The sequence below is a fragment of the Neopelma chrysocephalum genome, unplaced genomic scaffold (assembly GCF_003984885.1).
Source record: "Neopelma chrysocephalum unplaced genomic scaffold, ASM398488v2 Primary Assembly neopelma1_124, whole genome shotgun sequence".
Lineage (NCBI taxonomy): Eukaryota > Metazoa > Chordata > Aves > Passeriformes > Pipridae > Neopelma > Neopelma chrysocephalum.
Window position 1 is genome coordinate 404,651 of NW_020897786.1, and position 25,651 is coordinate 430,301.

At 54.1% G+C, this 25,651-nt stretch overlaps 1 protein-coding gene across 4 annotated transcripts in view; it reads right to left on the reverse strand.

Annotated features, from left to right (window-relative positions):
* ZNF609 (zinc finger protein 609) overlaps window positions 1–18,069 on the reverse strand; it is a 106,469-nt gene extending 88,400 nt beyond the window's left edge. For all 4 annotated transcript variants that reach the window (XR_003536626.1, XR_003536625.1, XM_027698099.1 and 1 more), the window contains exon 1: window positions 17,205–18,069. Coding sequence is in view for 2 of the 4 variants with exons in the window: in XM_027698099.1 (XP_027553900.1) it covers window positions 17,205–17,951 (747 nt within the window). In the remaining 2 variants the exon portion in view is untranslated. The remainder of the gene's footprint in view (window positions 1–17,204) is intronic.
* Window positions 18,070–25,651: the final 7,582 nt, after the last annotated feature.

Here is a 25,651-nt window from a genome sequence, read left to right on the forward strand (position 1 = left end):
CTCCACAGCCATGGTGGGGGAGCCTCCAGTGACGGCCAAAACTGGGACCAGAAAGGACAAAGAGGTGATAATCTGGGAACAAAAATAAAACCTTGGGGTTGTGAGCCAGGCTCTGTCCCAGCCAAGCTTGCGTGCTAGAAGTTTAAGAAGGGGGTTGTTTGCTGACAGCTTAAAGGATTTATGGGAAGGATTAACCATGGCTTTGCTGATGAGGGAACCAGTGGCAAACTCAGAGCAATCCCATGAGCATGGGGAGAAGCTGGAAGAGGACAGGGAAAGGGCGGACAAGCCCACAACAGTAAAAACAACAGGGATGGTTTGTTTTGCACAATGGACTCAACTGGGAGCTGCTTTTCCCAGCATTAACAACCCTGGTTTGCTGCCCACTAAACACAGGACAGCCAGATCCAGAGTCCCACCTTCACAGTGCAGGACCATCGGGGGAACCAGAGGTGCCCAGGAGCCGTACAAGTGAAAACATTGCAGACCTAAGCCATGAGGAAAGGTGCCCAAAAAGAAGAGGGTGCAGAAGGCCTGGAGGAGAAGTATGTGGGTGTGGGAGTCCTGCTCTGTAGATGGGGGAGGAGGAAAATCCTGCTATGAGCAGCAGGCAGCAAGGAACCACAGATCCGCAGCACTGGTTGCTTCAGGAAAGCATGAACTCCATGAGGTGTTTACAGCCAAATCAGGTTCATATCCAGGTGGACATCCCAGGTAAAAAGCAAGAGGCAGCAGATCTGCTTCAGACTGGCTAAGGAACACACAACCGGAAGGGTTTGCTGCAGCAAGCACAGGATGCTGGTCACCAGGAACACACGTAGACGGATCGATGAACTTGTCTGGCAAGCTGGAGCCCAGCAACAAGGGCATGTTCCAGCTGGGAGCAGCTAATCCACCCTCTCAACCCAGTGCAGCTGCTCAGCAAACACGCATGGTCCCCTTAAGAGAAAGCGCAATCAGCCCAGATTTAGCTGGAAGAGGGTGGGGATATCGCTGAGCTCCAAGCCATGGTCTGAACCTTATCTGCTGCTGTAATACCTATCAGTGTTGATACAGATTAAAGGATTAGTCAGGATTACTGCAGGCAACCCCCCCTCGCCCCAGGCAGCGAGGATGGGCATGGGTGCGGTGCAGCTCCAGCCTTCCCCTGCACCCACAGCCCTTGGCACTGCACCCCTGGGAGAGGAGCCTCTGGAACACCTGGGGAGGAGGCTCTCCATGAGCAACAGCAGCCATGGAACATCAGCCCATCCACAAGGGAGCGAGACTGAGCTCTCTGGGAAGAAAACAAAGCTTCATCAACCAGAATCCCAGAGGGAGTTGGGTTTGTTGTCCCTACAGTTGCCTACCAACACAGCAAACCTTCACAGACCAGCCTCACCACCAGAAGAAACCATCCCACCACACTCTATCCACATCTGTCTATTCCTGCCCAGGCCCTAAGCCCTCTTTTCCTAACACGGGCATTTGTGCAGCGTTGGGAAACCGCCTGGTTAAAACCTGCTTTTGATGTCGCCCGGCAGAGCTTTTAATTGGATCACTTCGTGACCCAGTTCCCCACATGGCTGCACAAACCCTTGAGCATCAGTGTGGGAAGGGGTGGCCAGGAGCAGGTAGGACACCTCCTGGGGTAGCAGCAAAGCTCCGATGACCATGCAAGGAAGCAGGAAAGATCCCACATCAACCTTAGGCTGAACATAAAACACTGTGTGGGGAAACTCTCCACTGAGATCATCACCAAATACCTGCTGTGTCCAGAGAGCTGAGGCCTGAAACCTGTCTGGGCAGAAAGTGGTTCAGGACAATGGCAAGACTGGAGATCTCAAAGATGAACAATCCCCCAACGCTGCCTCCCCTCCTCATGTACCCTGTTCCCTTCTCCAGGCAGAAGCCATCAAACAGGAAGACCGTGGCTGTGGTCTTCCCAGGGTAGTAGTAAGTGTGGTAGGGCCTCACATCCCAGCCAGCCACCCAGGACAGCCTGACTCTTATAAGACACCGGTGGAAGAAAACACAAACTTCCATTCTGCCCAGGTGAAGGCTGCCCAGAGAAGTTGTGGCTGCCCCATCCCTGGAAGTGTTCACGGCCAGTTTAGACACAGGGCTTGGAGCAATCTGGTTTAGTGGAAGGTGTCCCTACCCATGGCAGAGGGTTGGAATGAGATGGGCTTTAAGGCTGCTTCCAATTCAAACCAGTCTGTGATTCTATGGAACACCAAGGTGGCATCAAATGTGGCTCCTCCAGCTCCTTTGCTTCTGCCACCAGGAAAACTGGAGGGAACAGCAGAGGTACTGAAGCAGTCAGCCATGAGAAGAGACAGGCACAGACACTGGGGCAAAGTTCTGCAGAGCAGGACACCACCATTCTGAAATGAACACCTGCTAGAGGCAAACTCAACTTACAGAACCACAGAATGGTTTGGACTGCAAGGGACCTTAAAGCTCATCTCATTCCACCTCCCTGCCATGGGCAGGGACACCTTCCAACTTCGTTAATGCACTCACATCCACATACCAACATCCCACATGGATTCAGGGATGATTCTTTAGATCAACCTGCAAGCCCAAGGCAGTCTCCCTGTCCATCCTCACTCCCTCAAAACCATCTCCTCTGAAGGGTGAAGCCCAGGCAGCTGCTCTAGTCTACAGTTTCTTCCCAGCAAAACACCACCAGGCTGCAAATGGCCCAGGTAAGAATGTGGTGTCCAGTCCACAAAAAACACACAAAAAATAAAAGACTCCTTCCCCTTGTGCAGAGAGGATCTGAGTAAGAGAGAGCATCAAAACTTTCACCAAACTGGTCACATTTCACTCCAAAGCACACACAGTATGATCACCTCTCCATAAGAAAGAAGCAGAAGACCTGCAGTGTGGACATTCAAATGATATTTTAAAATGTCTAATCAGTTCTGCTGAAATTTTAGTTTTGGTCCAGCAGGGTTTGTCCAACCAGAAACACACCAGCTGTAGAAGCTACTCTCGGCGCTTGGGTGACCGGGGGCCATCAGCAGTAAATCTGACACTGGAAGAGCATTCCAGCCCAGCACCAGGACAAGGTGATTAAACCTCTACAAATTCTTGGCCCAGGTGGAAGAGTGGCTGCTTTTGGCCCTGCTGCAATCACACGCCAGCTGGAGCCCTCCAATGAGTCTCCAGAGCCAGGCTTCCCATCCTGCTCCATGACCCCAGCCAGGAGCCAGCACAGCTCCTGCCCAGCATGGATGTGTTCAGCCATCCTGGGAATGTGAGGAGCACTGTGGGCAGAGCCACCAAGGTGGTTTTTGATTATGCTTTCTGATGGTGCTGTCCAGAGTTCATGTTTCTAGAGCCAAGAGAAGCCCCTGAGGAAGGAATACACTGTCCCACTAACACAACCTCCTCCAAGTTAGTATCAGAAATGTTTATGGAGTCAAGGCTACCAGGAATTGGACTAAATGATCCTTGTGGCTCCCTTCCAACTTAGGATATTCTATGCAACATGACTTCAACCCTCTGCTCATGGGCTGTGGTGTCATTCCCAGGTGGGATACACAAGCCACCAGCCAAGAGGCTCAGAAGGAAGTCCTCTTACGAGCACACTTTTAATACCCTGTTAATTGTGAATTAACCAAGCTCACCCAGTACAACCACTCCCAGATGCTTTGGGAGAGGCACAGGACAGCACACAGGCAGGGCTGGATCTCATGGATCCTGCAGCAGCTCTAACTCTGCCCTCCGGGAAGCAGATGGCATCCAAACCATATTTTGCTTCATGGCCACGCAAGTTGGGAGAACACATGCCACGTATACCTACACGTCTCGTCAGGGAAGGAGTGCAGCTCCCTGTCACTGCACAAGTTGTCAAACAAAGTCACAGCATACGGACATGTGATTTTTAGCGAAAACACTGCCAGAAGGAGGATGACGAAGGGGGCAGTGCCGAGGCTGCTGAGCTCCGCTTAGCTCGGCACTTCCCAGGTGTCGAGAGCCAAACACAACTCCAAAGTGTCACCAACCTACTTTTCAGATGGCTCTTCATACAATACCTCACGGATCATCTCTACCACACTGCCACCATCGCATCCTCAACACCTAAAGCTACACCAGCTATCAGGCTTGTTATGTCAGCTTGTCACAGGAGATGACAACCCATTCATGAGCAATCCATTGCAGGGCGCAAGGAAGATGAATGTCTGCATCAGCAGATTCCAGACTGTTCCCGTCAATCCGACTACGTGCATGCAGATCTCTCCTCTCAAGGATTCAATCACCTCAACCACAATTTCCTGCAACCTCCCTGACCGCTATTAGATCACCTCAGGCAGCATGTGACAAACTCAAACACTCTCATGGAGAATTTATAGTCCTCCAACCCCCCAGCAGGAACGACCATCTGGAGTATTCGGGGCTTCCTGGGGTTGTTCTTCGTGCTCACCCACAAATTGTTTTACAAGACAAAGTCCCGAGAGCGGTACTTAGTCTCAAGCAAAGATTATTTTTGGCAGCTTTATCAGAACAGTTCTCACTCCCTTAACCTCTCCTTGGACGAAAGCACGTTTAGGAAAACAATCCAGATGTTGGAATATCAATAAAACAAAAAGCCGTGGTACAACAGAGTCTCAAAGAGGCCTTTACAAATAAACACAACTTGGGGGGGTTTCTGCTCAGCAACGCCAGGCCCATGCTCATAAACCAGAACTACATGCTTCTCTCCCCAGGAATCGGAAAATAAAAGCTGGTTTGGGTTACCCAGCTGCAGGACACACACGCAAGAACTGCTCCTGCAGCTCTCCTGCCCCTAAATGGTCAAGCTACTCCTACCACTCCATGGATTTTTAATCAAATTTTCCAAAATAATCATTTACAGAAGGAGTTACAACAGAGCCAAACCCCAAAATGAGAAACTTGGGCTGAGATGATGTTATGGGAAACCTGCCATCAGCTCTAAGCAAGGGGCTGGGGAGCTGATGAAACCTCCCATCACAGCAGGTTTGTCCACTCCTCACACACATCTGAGTTTGAACCTAGACATCATCCACGAGGGCTTTGAACCTCAGAGCAGCATTTCTCACTCCTAAAAGCACTCATCATCCACAACTGAGCACCACTGAATCACAGACTGGTTTGGGTAGGAAGGGACCTTAAAGATCATCTCATTCTAACCCCTCCCTGCCATGGGCAGGGACACCTTCCACTAGACCAGGTTGCTCCAAGCCCCATCCAACCTGGCCTTCAACACTTCCAGGGATAGGGCAGCCACAGCTGCTCTGGACAACCTGCGCCAGGGCCTCGCCACCCTCACAGCCAACAATTTCTTCCCAATATCCCATCTAACCCTGCCCTCTGGCAGTGGGAAGCCATTCCCCTTTGTCTGTCCCTCCAGGCCCCTGTCCCAAATCCCTCTCCAACTCTCTTGGAACCCCTTTAGACACTGGAAGGGGCTCTAAGGTCTCCCTTCTCTAGAACTCCCTCCCTCCACCTGCCAGATACACATCCTTTGGATGGAGTCCAGACTGGCTTTCTGGGCTACGAGCAGACATCTCCAGGTCATGTCCAATTTGTCACCCACCAGTATCCCCAGGTCCTTCTCCCCAGGGTTGCACTCAATCCATTCTCCCCCAGCTTGTCCTTGTGTTTGGGATGGCCCCGGTCCAGGGACAGGACCTTGCACTTGGCCTTGTTGAACTTCATGAGGTTCACACAGGCCCAACTCTCCAGCCTGCCAAGATCAACTTCTTGAAGAAATCCAACCATACCACAGTACTGCCCCGAACTCCAAGGCCACTATTACTATAAATTAAGCAATCTCCTCCTCCCGAGCCATGCTGGCCATCTCCAGCAGGTCTGGGATGACTGTCATCAACTACTCCCAGAGGACTCAGCCTCATTTCCAGCTGACAAGTCTCCAGCACATTGAAGAAGGCTTATTTTCCCTCTCCCCTCACCCAGTCGGGGGGGGTAGGAATGTTAATGTGATCCCATTAAACGAGCCAGAAGAAACCCAACCCACCCGAGCCACGGCCCCGTTGTTGCCCTTTCCATTCATCGGCAATCTCGGCGTGAAGTGCGGTTGTCAGAAGATTTCTTGGGTTTCCTTAAGTTCTTCTGCCAAGTTCTGATTAAAATCCTCCTAAGTGGTTTCCTCTTTATTCCATTTCCTAGAACTGAGAAGCAAAGCGGACCTGAGGGCGGCTTTGAGTGCCGGAGCTAACAGCCCCCAACACAGCCCGGCCATCCGAGTCTGCCACACCGTCTCGTTAAGATCAATGGGAAATTGAAAGCGATGCTCTTCCCATCTCCCGTATCAGACCATCAGCTCCCAGAGGAGACTGGGTTTTAATGGCCTTACTGGCTGGCGGGACGCTGGGATCACTCAGTTGATGGGGGCTGCCGAGGCACCTCACGGGGCGCTGCTTCAGTGCCATATCTGAAAGGGGTTCACCAGGGAGAACAGTTCCAAAAGGCTTTTGGGCAACACACAACAGCAGAGCAGTGGGAAAGGGGCAAAGCACCGCACTGTAACACAGGTCTCCATGCCCAAAAACATCCAATTTACCAAAATCCCAGTCCCTCACCCCATCTCAACATGCTCTGCTTCATGACGGAGGCTTTTAAAGAGAAGCCAACCTCTCATCATGGGCTCCTTATGCTACTGGCTTGGGAACTGCACCAAATTGGATCCCCCCCTTGCCCAGGAAAATCTGGCTGCTTTGGCGGCCTGGAGGATGAAGCTGTTGGTTTCTTGCCCAGAAACAACAGGCACTTGCAAGTCTGGTCACTCTTGTTCCTGCAGCCAAAGGCTGGAGACCATCAGAACACCACAAAGATGTGCTTCACCTCACCTGTCCTCTTCTCCCAGCCAACAGTAGCCGAGGAGAGCCCCTTCCCTGCAGAAAGGTGGATGCATTTGGCCCCAGGGCTCAAGCACACAGGGAGCGCTGGGTACGGAGGTGGTGCAACAGAACTCTGAAACAGCCTCTGTTCACACAAGAAAAACCAGAACAGGATCTGCTGCTGCCCTCTGCGCCAGGCCTTCTGCCTTTGCAGGGCCCCACAAGGGGAGGTGCTGACGGACCCAAGGCACTACTGAGGAGTCCACAGCCTGGAAACCCCAATGTTTCCAGTTTTCAATGCCATGCACCTCCTTGGGCCCTTGGGGGAGCGGGTAAACACTGAACCTACTTACAGAGACCAAGTGGACAGGACATACACGCTGGCCCAAGCTACCATTGAGGGATCTATCATGAGCAACACCAACAGCTCCTGTTTTCCTGGTCTGAAGGAAACAGGAGAGAGGAACACAGGCTGCAAGCCCCTCAAAAGCAGGGCCTTTTCCAGGGACATGGCTCCTCCATAAACAAACCAGGTAGCAACTTGGCAAAGCCATGGCACGTTCGCTCATCCCCAGGCTGAGGCGTGGTTTCACATGCAGCCGTGGCTTTTTTGATGCAAGATCCAGATCCGGTCCAAGAGCTGAACCACCCACCTGGTTACCAAGGGGTTTCAACTTCTCCCCCAAGTCAGGGCAGCTCTGCTCGTGGCCACGGGGGTTCAACCAAAAGGCTGGTTTGCTTCAAAGGGATGTTCATCGCAGCCCCTCCCACTCCCTCACCTTGCCCACAAAGCAGAGCACTAAGCCAGCCTGCAAAACCATAAAACACTAAATACCCAAAGAGTTCCTGCACCTTGAAATGTTAATGCTGAGCAAAGAAAGAAACCTTCCTGTCAGCAAACCAGCTCCGTGATACATAGACATAGTTGCCTTCCTCCCCACTCCAAGAGACAGAACAGTAAACAGCCCTGGAAATCCTAAAAGGCCATTCTGTGTACAAGGCATCTCATAGATCTGCTGATCTCTCCCGTGTCCAGGTAGGAGAGGCTTTACCAGCACGGGCAAGCTCTGCCAGATGACAGTCACCACCTCAAAGAGCTGCCTGGCACCCAGCCATCCTCTCCTTACAGGATCCTTTCAGCCCTGGAAAACAATTTCCCCTGGCCTCTGAGCACACACAGACTGGACCTGGTGCTCAGCTGTTCTTCCAAGCTCCTTTCCTCACTCAGCTACAGTACTGACATCCTCCCTTCTCTCCTGTGTAATCACAAAGGCTGGAGAAGACCTCCAAGATCAAGTCCAACCACTAACTCAGCACCACTCTGTTCATCACCAAACCACATCCCCAAGTGCCACATCCACACACCTTTCAAACACTTCCAGGGATGGAGAGTCCGCCACTTCCCTATATATAAGGCAGCATTAGGCCCTACATAAGGGCAGCATATTCTAATGCCTGAGCACCCTTTCAGTGAACCCTTTCTTTGCTCCCTTCTCCTTGTAAAAGGCATCTCTTCCCTGTGCTGTGGTGGTCAAGAGGACACAGAAGCACAAGAGGACACAGACCTGGGTTCAGTGTCTCACCAGGGAGGGTGGGCCAGGATCCCAAGCTGGCAGGGTAGCACCAGCTGGAAACACTCACTCAGCATGCACCGTGCTCCATGTGGGACCATGAGGACACCACAGCCCCCCTGCCACACCACACCAGTGATGGACCACCCCAGCACCAACACCAGCTGTAGTGGTACCGATTCTTTTTGGGATGGCCTCCCCTTTTGGACAACACGATTCCACTGGCCACCATCCACAGACAAGCTGCCAGGTGGATGCAGCTCTCCCTCCTCCAGCCCCACTGGAACCCACCACCAAGCCCCAGCTCCAGGGTCCTTTTTTGAGGGCTGAGCCCAAGTTTCGTGGCCACCAGCCACGCGGTTCAAACACGCCACAGCCATCTGTTAAACAGCTGAGCGGGGCCGTTCCGGTGCGGGAGGCAGTGTACCTGCATCCCAACAAGCAGAGGAAGGGACGGGGGGGGCGAGCGAGGGGAGTCTGGGAAGGGCATTCATTTGCATAGCACCTGGGGAAAATATCACAACACTGCATTTCCATGGCTAATTGGGGGAGCGAGCAAGCTTCCTGGAATGAAATTACTTTCTGGCTTGGGAAAAAAAAAAACACAAAAACACAGTGCCACAACCACAGGATTTGTAGCTGCAATGGTGTCTTCTGCACCTGGAGCACCCAGTGCTCTCCCCTACAAAGCCCATGCTCATGCCTAACAGGGGAGCATCCAATCCATGTAGAAGACGGGGGAAACTGAGGCACGAAGGCCCCAGCATTTGCATTAAGGGAGGCCAGTCCCGAGCCCGGATGGGTCTTCTTGTTTCCTCAGCACTGGACAAAATGCACTTTTATCACATTCCATCACCTCAGTGGGATGTAAAACATGGCGACCTCCATGTCCCAACCAGAATTCCAGCTCAGGCCTGCAGAGTGGGCGTGCTCTGTGCACTATTCATCGTGACAAATTTTAAGATACCCCAAGTGCATTAGGGTCAGACAATATTTTAGAATAAATCTAGACACCAAGTTTTAAACCCACTTCAGTGTCAAGCACAGGGGAAATGTCAGCAGATATGAACACATGCCTTTACCACACCATACAAAACCTCTGTAGTAGCACTCTCCTGCAAAGGGATTTATCCTGCCCACAGAATGCCGAGATGGAGCTGGCAAGGTTCAGCCAGTGAGGCTGGGGGCACAGGGGGAGAGGAAGGATGGTGAGCATGGCCACCACATGCCTTCCTGGGTTAAGCAGTGCTGGTCAAAGCCACTGTGAGCCCTGCAAGAGGCCAGTGAACCCCTAACCCTCACACCACAGCATAACCCTGGCAAAGCCCCTGTTCCCAGCCCCAGGTGCCACCACCACGGCCTGTGCCCCCAGCTCCAGCCCCAGGTGCCGCCACCATTGCCCATGCCCCCACCCATGCCAGCCCACCCACCCATGCCAGCCCACAACCTGAGCTCACCCTAGAAAACCCCGAGCCCGTTTATTTACATCAGATCAGTTCCCTGATCTGGTCCGTGGGCAGGAATGAGTAACAGGGACAGGAATATCTCGAGCAGATGTTGTCACCAAATACAACATATCGTCAGGCTGCTGGTGGCTTTAAATCATTCCGGAGCCCGGCAGTTGCTTCCCAGCCCTGGGCTGCTCTCCCAGCTGCTGGCTCAGCTCCGAGCCCTGGGGTGGCTCCTCTTGCACCCGATGAGGGCTCGAGCTCCAGGCGCTGGTTACCACACGGTAGTAATGTCACAAAGTCACCCCAAAAGTCCACTGTGATCACCACTGCCTTTTCTCCTTCCCACCTTCAGCTCTGGGGATTTGGGTGCCCTCTTGTCCAGCACCTCTCCGGGGTTGCCTGCACACAAGGATTCACAGGAAAGATAGATTTCACAGCTCCAGCCCAAAGCATCCTCAAGAGCAGCAGCAGAGCAACGCAACACTGTGAAAGCAACGGCACAGAAGACGCCATAGCTGCAGAAAACAGGGAAAAGGCAGCGAATCCCCAGCCAAGCAGTCTTTAAAAGCAGAGGAGGGGGAATGCAGGCAGCACTGAGCTCTGCAGCCCTTTCCCGCGGCCTCCCTGGCTGCCTGCTGGAGGAGCAGCTTTGCTCATTAGCGGGTTATTCCTGGCACACTCCCCCCGCATCAGCTCCCCGGCAGGGCCGCGGGAGCAGCTCGCCGGGTTTTGAAGCCTTCGGGGTCCAAGCACTCCAGAGGCGCAAATCTTCCTTTAAAGAAATCTCCCTCAGCAGATAAATGGTGCTGGGTAACTGGGGTCATTAGGCTAATGAGCAGCCACCGACAGCCTGGAAGCAAAGCAAAAAACACCACAGAGTCTACCCGAGCCCGTTAGCCTCCAAATCTGACCCGTCTCCAGCAGTTCCCATTGCCCTGGGAGGAAGAATCAGGTCCGTGAGTCAGCAGGATCAATCACCCGCCGGCCTTGCCATCAGAATCTCTAATCAAAGCACTGGGGGAGCGGATTCACAGGTCGCTTGTGCCAAGGAAGCAGAGAAGGGGCCGTCCCCCCTCTCTGTCACCCCCTCGTTAGCACAGTGTCGTTCTGCTCTCACGGTGTCATTCCACTCTCACGCTTCAGGAGCAGGGAGATGTTTTCTCCGCTTTCTCAGTGCTGCTCCATTTCCCATCACCATGTCCTTGACAGGGAGCCGTATGTCCTGCTCCCGCTCCAGTGGAGACGGGGCCGCATTTTGGCACGACGACCAATTCACTGGGATACGGCAACACCGATGGGTCGGGCATCAAAGCTAACTCAGCCCTTTAGTCCTTCCTAACACTGCCAGCTGGGAAAGCAACCAGGGAGAGATGCAATTTTCCCTTTGTAAAGGCTTCAGAGGTGGGATCAGCTGGAACTCCCAGCCTGCTACATCCAGCGGTTATAAAAAAAATCCCACATATAAATAACCTCTCAGCAGGAGCCAAAACTCCAGGACTAACCCCATGGTTTGAAGTGAACGAGGCCAATTTCCTCCTTTGTAGCTCTTGACACATGTTGGCTGCGTGCCCCCTTCTTGCCTTGTTCCTGGAGCAGAAGGCTCCAGGCAGCGGGGCTGGGGACGATAAGGAAACGAGCAGTGTCATTCCCAAGGCCTCCCAACACAGCCCTGTCAGCAGCTCTGGAGGGATCTGATTCCAGTATGGCTGGAGAAAAGGAACCACAGTGAGCGGAGCGGGCAAGAGTCGGCAGCTGCCTGCACCCCCCTGCACCTCCCTGGGCTGCCAATGTCACTCTGGCTGCCATTCCCTGGAAAGAGCCGAGTCCTGGGGAGTAAGGGGTGGGAAACGGCTCCTCCCCAGGGTTTTCTGTACAAACAGGTCCCTACCCAAGTGCTGGGCTTCCAGGGTGTCCTAAAAATCCCTCTGGAAAATGAAGCACAGGGTGAACACCAGCTCTGAAGGGATGGATGGAGCCAGTTTTGGAGGGTCTCTAAAGCAGCAATTGTTTTCACCAAAACACCTCCACTGGGAGCTTCTCCACCCCAACTCTGGCCCCAAGACAAGGAACCCCTTACCAGTCAAAATCCCAAGCACGTCTTCAAAGCACAAGGCTGGGACCAGCCCACAATGTCCCATCCTGGCTCTGCCCCACATTAAGAAATGTCCCTAAAAGAGTTTACACCCACCTCCTGTTGGGCTTGGACCCAGCAGAACTACGGGAAGATCTGACCTCTTCAAGCTGGAGTCACCCAAGCACCCCCCACCCCAACCCTCACCGCTGCATCCACCACCAAACCTCATCCCTCCCTCAAAAAATGGAAAAAGGGCTAAAAAAAGGCAACTGTGCTTTGATTCTAGGTAAAGGATTCATAGGGGGACGCCTGGGGATCCATTCCACATCCTGCTCAGGCTATAGGACCAGCACTGGAGACACCATGCAGGTGCATGTCCCTGAGTTAGAGGAAGAAGGTTCACAAAGGTGACACCAAAGCCACACTGCAAACTGCCAGACAAGCCAGTGGCAGCAAGAAGAGCCCAGGGATGTATTTTTGGGGAACATTTCTTTTTTGGTAGCTGCCACTTGGCATGGTGTGACCACCCACCCCCTCCACTGTCACGCTCTCCTCCCACAGAGCCACAAGTACATTTTCACACCAGCTTTGGGGTTCAGCCACTGCAGTGTCCCCTCCCACTTACAATGTCCCCTCACCACTGCACCACCCATAGCAGGGATCCTTACTTCGAGCACACTCAGGGCATGACCACGCTGTGTCCAGGGGGAAATTCAGGGGGAAAAAATGCACCAGCAGCTTTCACCCCCTCTCCCACAGAGGGACACGACCGAATTCACCCTCCTGGCTGCCCGAAACCGCAGCGCACGTGACCCAGAGAGGCTTTTCAGAAGAGCTGAGTCTCCAGCGGCTTCTGTTTGCCTTTCCCTTGTTTGCAGCAGCGTCGCATCTGGACGCTCGTCAGAAGAGGAGGAAAAAAAACACCCCCTCCCTCCTCCTGCTGAACAACCTCTCAATCAAAACAAAGCCGAAGCGGCAGCCAAGAGCTGGGAGGCTCTTTTGTTTAATGCTCAACATCCCCTGGCCGGCCCGGCGTGCCCAGGAGCGGGTGCAGGGGCCACGGCACGGGCAGCGAGGTGGGTGCAGAGCTGGCGACCGAGCGCCCACCGCCGCAGCCACCGGGCCCTGGGGCCAGCTCGGCCCTGCCACGGCAGCCGGTGGGGCAGGGACTGCACAGCGGGCGCTGCTCCTCCATGCACGGCCATTTTGCTGAGCGTGGCTGCTCGCCGAGAGCTGCCGTTCCCTCCCAAACACCACTGTCCCTCCAGACCAAAGCCCCATCGCCAATGACCCAGGGACTGATCCAGCCTCTGGTCCCCACACTCTGGTCGTGGGTCCATCAGCACAAGCTCTTTTCTCTCCCTGGTGCAAAAAGTATTAAGCTTCCATTGCTGGCCCCCCAAATATCTTTTGGGGCTCCAAGAAGCTGCCCAGGCACCAACCACAGCCTGAGGCAAACTCGTGTGAGGTGCTCAGCCCATCCCAAAGACCCTGGAAGGTCTCAGCAAGGTTATCGCCAGTGGGTTTCATCACGATCAGCCCCCATCCCTGGAGAAGTTATCACTTGTGCCCCAACACACTGATGGCATCAGGTTCAAGGAGAGCATGTAACAGGCCTGGACAAGGCCAAGATCCGCACCAAGAAAAGGGACGTTTGGGATATTCAGTTCCTGAAGCTTCACTCTGGGAAGCAGCAACTAGAGGAGCCATGGGGGTCGCACTGGCAAAACAAATTCCATTAAACCCATGGGCCACATCCACAGGCTTCATCGCTGCGATGTCAGACATGGGAGTAAGGGTGACCTCACCTATGGACATGGCACCACAGAGCACTGGCTGACATGGAAGGGTATCTGAAAGAACCGACAGCAAAGCTCCTTCCTACACCTTGCAAAGACTTGAGGGCTGCCAAACCCTGCAGTGAGATACTAGAAGAGCACAGAAGCAGAGGCAAGTAGGGTGAGGTGGCTGGGGCATGAACTGGCTGGAGCACCAAAACACCTCATCAAGTCAAAACATTCCCTGCTAAAGTGTTCATTAATCCAGCCATGGAGATACAACAGAACCTCCTGGTTGAAGATGCCAGCTCAGCACGCACCTACCAGCCTACCCTGGGCTGAAGCCAGTAGAGGGACAGACAGTCTCTTTTCCTTCATCCACAGATGGAGACCAGCTTCCCTGCCCGGAACGGAAGAGGGAGTAGCACAGGGTTAAGCAGAGGACAAGCTGATGGAGTCCAAAGGTTGGGCTGAGTCATGTTGTGGCCGTTCCTGTTTCGGTCTGAGCAAGTTTCTCGCTTCCCAGGCAGGGTTTGTTGCCAGGCCAGAATGAACCTGCCCCCTTCATCCCCTCGATGCACTGCCGGGAGGAGCGTCCCTCCCACAGCCAGCATGTATCTCCGCTCTTCACTTCTCCTTTGGACTCCACATGCAGTTTTTGGGGCACCTCCACAGCTTTCAGGAGACAGGATGAGCCCAATGCCATATCCCCCATCACCACATCCCCCATTGCACCCTCTCTGTCCTCCACCCTGTCCCAGGCATCTACCCAGCCTCAGGCTCTTCCTCAAGAAACAAAACTGTCTTCCCACCCCTTGCCATGCAGACACCTTTCTTCTCCTCGCCCACGGCTTTCCCGACCCAAAGGAAGCCATCCAGCTGCCCCCGGGAGGCTGATGAAACACAGTCAATGATTCCTCCTAAGTGCAAACGCAACACATGTTCCTGCAGATCCAGACACTAAATCCCTTCTCAAAACAGGGATCAGCCCTCCAAGCTGAGCATTCACTGAGGTGGTTGTGCCTGAATATAAACAAGTAAAATGGTAGAACCTTCCTCACAGGGCATCAGCATGGAGATGACAGAACGGTTTGGGTTGGAAAGGACCTTAAAGACCTTCCAGGGACACCTTCCACTAGACCACGTTGCTCCAAGCCCCGTCCAACCTGGCCTTCAACACTTCCAGGGATGGGGCAGCCACAGCTGCTCTGGCCAACCTGGGCCAGGGCCTCGCCACCTTCACAGCCAACAATTTCTTCCCAATGTCCCATCTAACCCTGCCCTCTGGCAGTGGGAAGCCATTCCCCCTTCACCTGTCCCTCCATGCCCTTGTCCAAATTCCCTCTCCAGCTCTCTTGGAGCCCCTTTAGACACTGGAAGGGGCTCTAAGGCCTCCCTGGAGCTTCTCTTCTCCAGGCTCAACACCCCCAGCTCTCCCAGCCTGGCTCCAGAGCAGAGGGGCTCCAGCCCTCAGAGCAGCTCCGTGGCCTCCTCTGGACTCACTCCATCCTTCTTATGCTGGTGCCCCACAGCTGGAGGCAGCTCTGCAGGTGGGGTCTCACCTGAGCAGGGTAGAGGGGCAGAATCCTCCCGCCTCTGCTGCCCGCACTGTGGGACCAGCCCAGCAGACAGGGAGTTTCTGGGTGCCAGCTCACACGGCTGGGGCATGTTCAGCTCCTCCTCCACCAACACCCCACCTCCATTTTACCCCTCCGGCTGCAGAGGATTTCAGCAGCTGCATCAGTGAAAGAAATAAATCTTTGATAGTAACAGCACAGCAAGTCATGCAGGGTACGACCCAAGGTCCAGCCGGCTCCAGTACTGCCTGTGACAGCGGCCAACACAGATGGCTGCGATGGAATGTAACAGCCAAGCATGTTGAGATACTTCCCAAACCACTTCCCAAGCTCCTGTCCTCCTCGTGCTTTTCCCAAGCAAAAAAGACATTGTTCTGTACAAACCCTGATGGGCTTCTCCTCCACAAACCCACCAAGTGCCCCAGAGCACTGGTGGACTTTCACCATCCATAGTTTTTGGCAGCAACATTCCAGTCCATCATGTAGAACAGCATCTGCTGCTCTTCCTGGTTTCATTCACTCTGGTTCCACTGCCAGAATGGACAAGGGAACAACACATCATCTCCACACCACTCCTGAATTTTACAGGCTTCAGTCACCTGCCCCTGGGTCTTCCTCTCAAGTGGATATAGCCCCCAGCCATTTAGTAGCCCTTGTCCCAGAGCCATCCCATGGCCAACCATCCCCACCACCCTTCTCTCCACACATGCTCCCCAACAAAACCCTGGCCTCAGAACCTCTCCCAACTCCACTGTGCCCTCCCACCTCTCCTGGTGCCCACACTGTGATCCCCACACTAAAGCAGAAATCCTCCTGGGAGCCGCCGGCTGCAGACACGGCGATGTGCACCCCAATACTGCCCAGCCACTCTCCCAACCCCAGCAAGTGCTGATGGCAACAGGGCCGAGCCATCCCAAACACACATGCTTGTGATGCTCACCCCATGTGCAGCAAACATGTGGCTCCACAGGCACACACTGGAGACATCCATGTGCAGCTGGCACAGAGGAGAGTGCAGACCTCCACATGCTCAAAGTTTTCCCCATTTACCCATCAGCCACTGTGATTACTGAGAAACAAGGAAAGAGTACCAAAATGGCCATGTCAAGCCATGCAGCCACCCAGAGCCCAGCACCACCCGGACAGACAGCCACTGACCCTGTAGGCTGTGTGCCACTAGTGGGGCTTTTTGTGCAAGTAGCTTGGCCAGCTCTGCATCGCTGCCACGTGTCAGCAGAGGAGCAACATGACAAACATCACCCACAGCCCTGGCTGGCCTGGGCTGGATTGTCACCACCCGTGGGACAGAGCCCACGTACCATCGGCAGCTCCAGGAACAAGGCAGTGACTCCTGTCAGCCCTGCTCCTTGTGCTCACCCACGAGCCCATGCAGATCCCACACTCACTGACACATTAAGGGATCCTTCTCTGCACATGATGCAACCAGAGAGAAATAAATTCCTCCAGGGGCTGCAGGGAGCCTTGGCACTCAAGGGGAAGCCAGCAGGACACAGAGCACAGTGGTCCACAGACGCCATGTGTCCCGTTGGGAGCTGGAGTGGGCACAGCACCAGGACATCACCTTGACTGCAGAGTGACAGATGCCAGAGAGGCCTGGACCCACTGGCACAGCCACAGCACCAAAGAAACCAAATCCCAGAGGGCACAGCAGGATGGTACCCGGAGCACAGTGGCTGCAGGTGATTTGCTGACACACGGTTCCCAGCAGCCAGGAACAGCTTGACAGTGCCATTCCATCGCCACGTCCAGACACCGGCACACCACATGGCCAAAACACCTTCACACCAGAACCAGGAGGCACCAGCCATCACCAGTGTTGGTCCCAGCAGTACAAGACACATGATCCCGTTCCCTTGCTATCCACAGCAGGACATCCTGGCACAGGAGCAGCAACGTCACCCACACTGACACCTTTCTTACCTTCTCTGACTTCACCTTCTTCAGCTGCCGGCACTCACTTTCCCCATCCTCCAGCTCCGACTTAACTCCCAAGGGATTGAGCGCAGCTCCCGTGTCAATAGCTATACTCCCAAGCTGCTCGGCAGCAGCAGGCTCTGTCCCCTGGCCCCCATCATACTGTCCCACCCTCACTGCCAGGGCCAGGGGCTGCAGCACGCTGGACTCCTTCTCCACCGCAGCCCCTGCACCCTCACTCCTTTCCTTCTTGCTTTTGGATGAGCCACCCTCCTTCTCTTTCTTGGAGCCGGCCACGCTGCGAGACGCCTTGGCCGACTTCTCTGAGCCCTTCGGGGTGACAGCAGGCACCAAACCACCTGAGTTCGCGCCATCCCCAGAGCGTCCTTGAGCCTCCTTCTTGCCACCAGCTCCCTCACTGGGAGTGAACAGGGAGGACCCTGGGGTCGGCTTCCCACTGTCCTTGCCAGTCTTGCTCCTTTTTGACTTGGATTTGCCCTCCTTGCCCTGAGGGCCCGGCACTGGGCTCACAAACTTGATGTTATCCGGTAGTGTCGCCACTGCGTTGGGTGCCGGGAGCCCCACCTCCTTGGAGCCCGACATTTCCAATTTCTGCTGATCCTTCTCCAAATCAGCGTCCAGGTCAATGATGAGATTCCCTACACCAATGTCCCACTCATCCCCGCTGTCGTACGTCTCAACCGGGTTCGCATCAATTCCTTTCCCTCCGGAAGCTCCGCTGCTCAAGGACATCTTAGAGTTAACAACCCCTCACGATTCAAGGCTCTTCCCTGTCTCCACGCCCTGGGGGTCACCTACGTCCTTGGGGGGCTTCCAGTGGTCGGGGTCTGCCCAGGTGACGGCATCGCTGCTGGAAGGGAAAGCAAAGAAAACAAGGTTACACACGAAGAGCCGCAGGCAGGCAGATCTGCCTTCATTGGCAGCCGCACCTGCAGCCAGGAGAGATCTGGGCAGGGTGAAACCCCCAGCCTCCCAAATCTCCCCTCGCAGAATCCTCCTGCCATCCCCCAGGCTGGGGCTGCTCGGCAGCTGCCCCCGCAGCAGCAGCCATCTGGCACCGGTCCTCGATCAATACCGGCCCTGGCAGGTCACGGCTCTCGGCTCCAACAAGACATTACTCACACGTTTCCCCGCTCGCCATTTCCCTCTGAATTATCGAGCGCTGCCCCTGGGAGGGAGAATTGATTCCTCTCCTGCCGATGCCACCCGGAGGGAGGGCTCCTCTCCACACCAGCCTCGCTGTGAGGGACGAGAGCCGCTCGCCAGGGAAGCAGAGTGCCTCAGTGGGAAATAAATGCCAGGCTTCAGAGTGCTTGTGACACTTGGGACGCGTCAGAGCGGTCGCCAAAGGCCATATCGCAGTGGGAAGCACAGGGTTCCCATCCCACACCTCCAGGCAGCACAACACAGCACCCGGATTTGGGATGTTTACCACCATCGCCTCCACAATAAGCTTCCAATGGGAAACCAAGACACAATTGTACAAGTACCCAGTGTTAACTGGGAAGTGGGGGCTCAGCCCTACCTGCCCACGCCACAGCTGACCCCCGTGAGCCCAAAATATCTCCTCCCAGCTTCCCAGCCCCTCGCCCCGGGAGGGAAACAAAAAAGACACCCACGCGCAACCTGACACAGCTACAGAGTCGTGGCAATTACCCTGACCAGACATAATTAACACATGTAACAGCTTCTTCCCAGCACCATCCAGCCGGGCTGCCTGCACTCCAGAACCCTTAAGAAATCCTTGACCACCCATTTGGATGAGGCTCCTCTCCAGGAGCACTGTCCTCCCCTTCCCCACCAAGCTTCAAGCCTGCTGGCTCCTGGTACTATTTACGAGCGACACTTCAAAAACAGGTGACTTGAAGAGAAATGAGAAGGGAAGAGAAAAAAAAACACACACACACACAAATTTCTTCAAACCCCAGCAGGCAGGAGCCTGGAAAGCAGCTTCACGGTGCGTTTCCAGAGATGCAAACACTGTAAAAATGCCAGGGATTCTTTCATCAGCCAGGCTGCCGCAGCCAGACCATTTTCCATCTGCTCCCCACAGCATCCTCGGCTCTGTACAGCTAATAATCCGCTCTCTGACAGGTCATTACGGAGATTTTTAACCCTAGGAGCTGGGGGCTTGCGTGCAAGCTGGAAATGAAAAGCACTGACCTCTCATTTCAGCAGCAGGGAAAGTGCCGAATCAGGATATCACTTTGTGCACCGGAGTCACTAACGGCTTCCCAAAGCTGCCCTGCATGTTTCTACTACTACCTCCTCCTCCTCTTCCTCCCCAGGACCGGCTCCCTAGTCCCAAGCCAGGGTGTCCAGCCCAACCCCATCAACCTGTCTCTTCGGAGCCTTTCTCCAAACCGCCGGTGGGGCCAGCAATTGGCAGCGACCACCTCACCTCTGCATGGCACAGCCAGCTCTTTGTGCCACGGATCTACAACAATCCCTTTGTGCAGATGGGCAAAGATGGTAACAAGACGGATGAACCAGATTTTTGGCTCGTAACAGCCCCTTCCCAGCCCTAAGCTGAGGCATGGAATCCAGGAACAACCCCAATGGACAAGTGGACACAGCACTGATGCGCAGGACCAACACACAGGAGCTGCTGGGAGAGGATGAGGCTCAGCCTCCAAATCCAAGAATTGTCAACCCAAGGTTGGAGCAGGCAAAGGGCCACGGCCAGCTCGGATCAGGAGGACAAAGGACAAGGATCTGACCTCGTAGTGGCAGAAAAGCAATGGACAATCTGCAGGGTTGTATTGCGACAGGCACATCATCTACCGCTCCACGCAACAACTCCACGATGCCGGCTTGGCCGGCTCTCCGCTCCCACCAGGGAATTCACCTTGCTGTTCCAAACGTGCAGATACACACGCACACACATCTCCATAAATATTATTTATACATGTGGAATAAGGAGAGCAGATGAGCGGGACTTGGGTCTGAAACTCTGCAAGCAGCAGCAGTTTTTGCCAATTCCTACCACAACAAAAGGAAGAAGGAGCCCAGAAGTCCACTGAGTCCTCGGCAATTAGAGAGCTAGGAACAATCAAAGGGTTAGAAAACAAGAGGAGCAAAAACCCTCACCCTACAGAGGAGGTGCCGAGGGAGCCCAGGCTCTGCTAATGCAGAGGGAAGAGAATCACAAACAGGACGGACAGGAACATGCTGGATTGGCAAGAGCCGGGGGAAGGCTCGTCATGCCAAGAGCAGGGCAGGGAGCTCATGACGTGCCACAACGGGAAGAGGGACTGGAGCAGGGATTGGCCCTTTCCAGCCCTAGACTGAAGGCTGGGACCCCATTTACATGATGTGGGGGGGACCCCCTGAACATCCTCAATTGCATGTGGCTCTAAAAAAATTACCCACAGCTCTAAAACCTCCTCCCTGAAACTTCCAATTCCCCATTTCTCTTCTCCACTCTTGCAGGCTCTACCTTGCAGCTGAAGGAGCGTTTTGGGTCCCTCTCCCAAGCCAGACCCCCAGGGATTCCCAACCTACCCTGTCATCATTATTTTGGTAGGTGGGGAACCCTGGCTCCCACAGCCCATGTCCCAGAGAAAGAGGTGCCTTTCCCACTGCCTGCTTTGCCCAAGCTGGAGAAGTGCCGGGTTCTATCCAGATCCTCCCTGCTCTCCTGCTGGGCGGTGTAACGCCACCATAAATCATGGCATCTCGGAAAACAGAGCGAGGAGATTGATTCAGCTGTAAATGTGTCCTTCCCCTTACCTCCTGCCATCGCAGGATTGATCCCCGCGCAACATGAAAAGCATGTGCTCACTTGTTGGCCTGGAGACCTGCCAACGAAGCGTTTTAAGAGCAGTCCTGGAGCGCAGATCCTACAAGGAGACAGCTTTCTGCTTGGGAATGCTGCACACACACAGCACCAGACATGAATAATTCAGCTCCATTAGGTGCTGAGACCTCTACAATCCACATCTACGGGCTGGGACAGAGCCAAACCGTATTCAGAGACAAACCTGAAAGTTCACTTTCGGGGCTGCACACACACCTAGAGACAGCTCCTCCACCAGAACATTCACATTCCAAAAGGCAGCGAGGAAACCACACGAGCCCCCGGCTCTTTGTGCTAAAACCAGTGCAGGATGCTCAGAACCTGCCAAGCCCGCGCCACTCCAGCTTTCTCTGCCGGTTACCGGAGGCCAAGAGACCAAAGCAGGGAAGCACTGACCGCCCAAGGGCAGCAAGATGCAGGAGAAAGCTCTTCTCCTGGCAGCAGCCAGCCCACACGTAGGGAGTCTGTCTCATAGCCATGTGCTCCAGCCTGCAGCGCTCCAGGATCAGCCTCTGGTGGCTTCCAGACATGACCGACTGCAATTTTCACCCTGATTAACTTTCAGGAATGCCCGCAAGAAGGAGCAGCAAAGAGGACAGGGAAGGGGGGGAGAAAATCTGTAGGACACGGCATTTCCTCCAGCGGGGCACGAGGCAGGGAGCAGAGGGTTCGGCGAGATGCTCTCTCCAGCCAGGAGCAACCCCAGAGAGCAGACAGAGCCCTCCGCTCCCTCCTGGGTGAGGCAAAGGCAGTGGCGTGGAAGGGCTGCTGCCCCCCCCCAACAGCTTGCCAAGACCCCCAAAGGGCTCCCCACGAGCCCCCAGCCAAGGCAGCAGCACGAGGGGCCACAATGCGAGGCCCTTCCTCCCGCGGCTGGCAGCCAGCCGGCCGCTCTCCCCATCCGCTGCCTCCGCACAAGATCCCTTTTTGTTTCCTTTTACGACTAAAGAAACTCGGGGTGGTGGGGGGGCAGCGCGGTGCCTTCTCCGAGCTGCCGCAACTCGCTCCCCGCTCAGCTCCCACCACCGCGCCTGTAATCCCCCAGCTGGGCTTGTTTGGGTTGGATTTTTGTTAAGTAACTCCCATGTCTTTTCTGCAGATTTCTTTTTAAGATGTTCCCTCTCTCCCCGCCCCCTCTCTCTAGAGCTGGGGGAGAGGGAAGAGAAAAAAAAAGAGAGAGAGAAAAAAAGAGAAATGTTGAACGCGAGCCAGCTGGCACGAACAAGAGGAGACGGAGAAATCTGCACAAAGGAGCTTCCTCACTCACTTGCTGCTTTCAGCTCAAGAAATCACGCAGGGGAGGAGGGTTCGCTCTCCCCCAGACATCAGTCAGGCCGTAGCAGACAAAGGAGATTTGCCATGACACCCTCCAGAACTGCCACCCAACGTGGGCAGGATCCCTCCACCGCCTGCGCCCGGCGGGAGTCCGAGCTGTTGCAAAACACGCTGAAGCACAGGGCTTCAAAACAAGCTGTTCAATGTGGAATTAAGCAAGATTTTGAATGGAGGAGCTGCGCTCCCGCCTCCGCGCTCACACAAGGCGCCGGGAGAACTTCGGTGGCTCTCGGGGCTGAGTGGGACGGCGCCGGCAAGCTGCCAGGAGGGAGAAGGCTGAACCCAATTTGAATAAAATGGAGCCACCCTTCTTTTTTTAATATGGAGGTGCACCCCACTAAGACTACATGTTCCAGCATGCACTGCAGCCAGAGCACCGGGAGAGACACTGCCAAACTTAGGCCGGGACTCCAAGTTTTTGTAGGCTGAGCCTTGACACTGGAGATGAACCTGACACAGGGCAGCGCTCGAGTGATGAGTCATTTGTTGGCATTCTTGAGAAAAGCCTGAAATATTTCAGTCCAAGCATGACAAAAGCAGAACAGATCACTGGAAGAGGCTGGAGATGGAGGAAGGTGGAGAGGTGAGCAGAGCTTTGGTGTTGGAGCAGCCAGGCAATCACCCTACCTAGAGGAAAGCTCTGGAGATCTATCAGCCATAACACCCAAATGCTCCTGAATACACACTCAGGCATCCACTTCACATTCTTCATCAGGCAAAAGATGCATCTAGGATCAAAATTCAACCTCACACCCACCCCCGTCTACTCCTGACCTTAAAACACAGCCTTTATAGCAATGTTCAGGAAAACTATGGCACATGAAAATGTTCAGCAAAGCTGTCAATACAAGAGTCGTGTGCGCAGTGCCAGTGTTTGATGAAAATACAAGATTAGCTAAAGCTCAGCGTTTGCTTCTTATTGACACTTTTTTAACCTCAACACCATGAGCAACTTGACCTAGAGCTGAAAAACCCAACATTGTTCAACACGGCTGACAGGCAAAGCCACTCTTGCCAGAATCCCTCACTTCCCTCAGCTCCCAAGAGGCCACATGCAGCCCCAATGCACAAGGCACACAGAAAGGGGGAATACAAAGACAGGCAAACATTTCAGGCTTTCCTTTATATCGTGGAATGGGGAAAACTGGAACAAGTACCTCTTTAATCCTCCTGTCAGTCTTGGAAGTGTCATCACCAAAGTCCCAATTTTTTGCCTGTTCGTGCCTCGAGAGCCCAGGGTTCTTCAGATTTGCAAGTATTTGATTTTTATGTCTCTCAACTTGTGTGTTTTTTTAAGGTACCTACTTCTGTACTGAATGAAACACGGCTCACATTTCCTCTGCCAACTCACAAGGAAGTCCAAGAGCTTCATGTTTCAAGAAAACCATTGGTAAGAGAACCATCACACAACCACATGGTGTTCAGCTCAAGCAGGAGGTACATCCATACCTACAGGCCGCCCACAGGAAGGCACCAAACATTCCACTCCATTCTCATGAAGGACAGCAGGCAAACAGCACCTTCTTGGAATGCCTGCTCACTCTCCACCGAATTGCGCTGCTGGAGTCACTTCTCCAGTAGGAAGCTGAGCAAGAACCATCGTTCCACACAAGTGTGAACATACACGTCAGCATGACTCAGGTCATAGAACGTAGAGCAGACCAGGTTGTAAGGGACCTTGAAAGGTCACCTCGCCCAATCTTTCACAGGAAAGGGAGTCCAGGTGAGATTATACCACCCCGTCCAGTCGTATCTTGAAAACCTCCAGCGACATGGACTCTACCGTATCCCAGAGGGGGTGGTTTCATTGAATGGTTGTTCTCACTATAAAAAATTACTTTCTTATGTTGAGATGAAACCTCTCCTGGCACAATTTGTATCTGTTGCCCCTTGACTTCTCCATGTGGCTCCTCTTTGTAGCTGCCCTTAAGTCCAGCAACGTTTCTGCACACACAGCCCTCCTACGGAGAGCTGAGGACTCTCCTGCCAGGCAGGAGCCAGGTTTGCAGGGAAGGCCACAGTGCTGGGATAACTCAGTGGCACAGACTGGAGGAGCATCAAGCACAGCATGAGCAGGCAAGAGCCATGCCAGTGCTTTGTTACAGCTCTGACAGCACTGCCCTGTCGCTTCCCAAGCCTCTGTCATGGAATGAGCAAGGAGCAGCAAGGCTCAGGCTCTGGATGCTGGCTGGATCACAGCCTGCTCATCCAAGAACGCCAGGCTAGGTGTCTTCCAGCAAGCATGACCTTGCAGACTGCAAAATCTCTGGCAGGTGAAAATGGCCAAGAGCCATCTCAGCACCTCAGCACCCACATCCTCAAGCGCAAACTGCTGCCCAGTGCTCTAAACATTCGGCTGTACTGGGAAAGAGGAACTGAAAAACCTGCATGCGTGGGAGAAAAAGCATTTGATGGTTAAAATAACGGAGCAGCTTCCTTCCTGCAAGTTCAGCTCTCAGACCTATCCTGAATTAGGGACACCCAGCAGGATTTTCCCCTCACTGTTGTGTCTGCCCGCTGGAGGACACCCCTGTTGTAACTGCCATGCCTGGACCTGCACACGATGGCTTAACACTAACTAGAAACACAGCCCCATCTGCACCCAAAACCCGCATCTCCCGCTTGCCCCATGATCCCCGTGTGCCACCCTCTGTGTGTCACGGCGTCACCAGCACACGGCACCCAGCAGGTGCCTGGCAGGCACGGGCAGTGCCACAGGAGCAGACAGGCGTCACCACAGTTTGGCTGCCGAAGGCTGACACACGGACCGTTGGCAGCTACGTGGTGGCAAAAGCAAAAAGCAACACTGCGAGCAATAACCAGCCAGGATTAACTCAGAATCGCTTTGGATCAGCCTGCCCCAGACAAGCCAGTGCATTCCGGCAGCACCAGACACAGCCCTGGTGCTCCCCTACCCACACAAAGCCCATTCGTGTTGAGCCCAGCCAGCCATGTCACTGCTGGCTGGTGCCAAAAACAACATTAAACACTCAAAACAGGATGTCTGAGCCAATCTGTTTGGCACTGCAATGCTTCTCATAGGGACAAACCTAGGGGCTGATTGTCCCTTGAGCAGAGAGCTGGTTTCCACTGGGAAAGCTGAGCAGCCATGTGGATTTAAAAACCAGTCAATTTACACCCTTGCTAAACCCAGCACAGAAGGGAACTGATTTACAAGAGGCTTAGAGGTGTCTGAACTGGTGACCTGTCCTCATGCACAGCCCAGACAAGGGTAGAGAGCACATAAAAATAACCCAAAAGGCTCCCAAACTTCAGAGCTCTGCACAGGCTGGAAGAT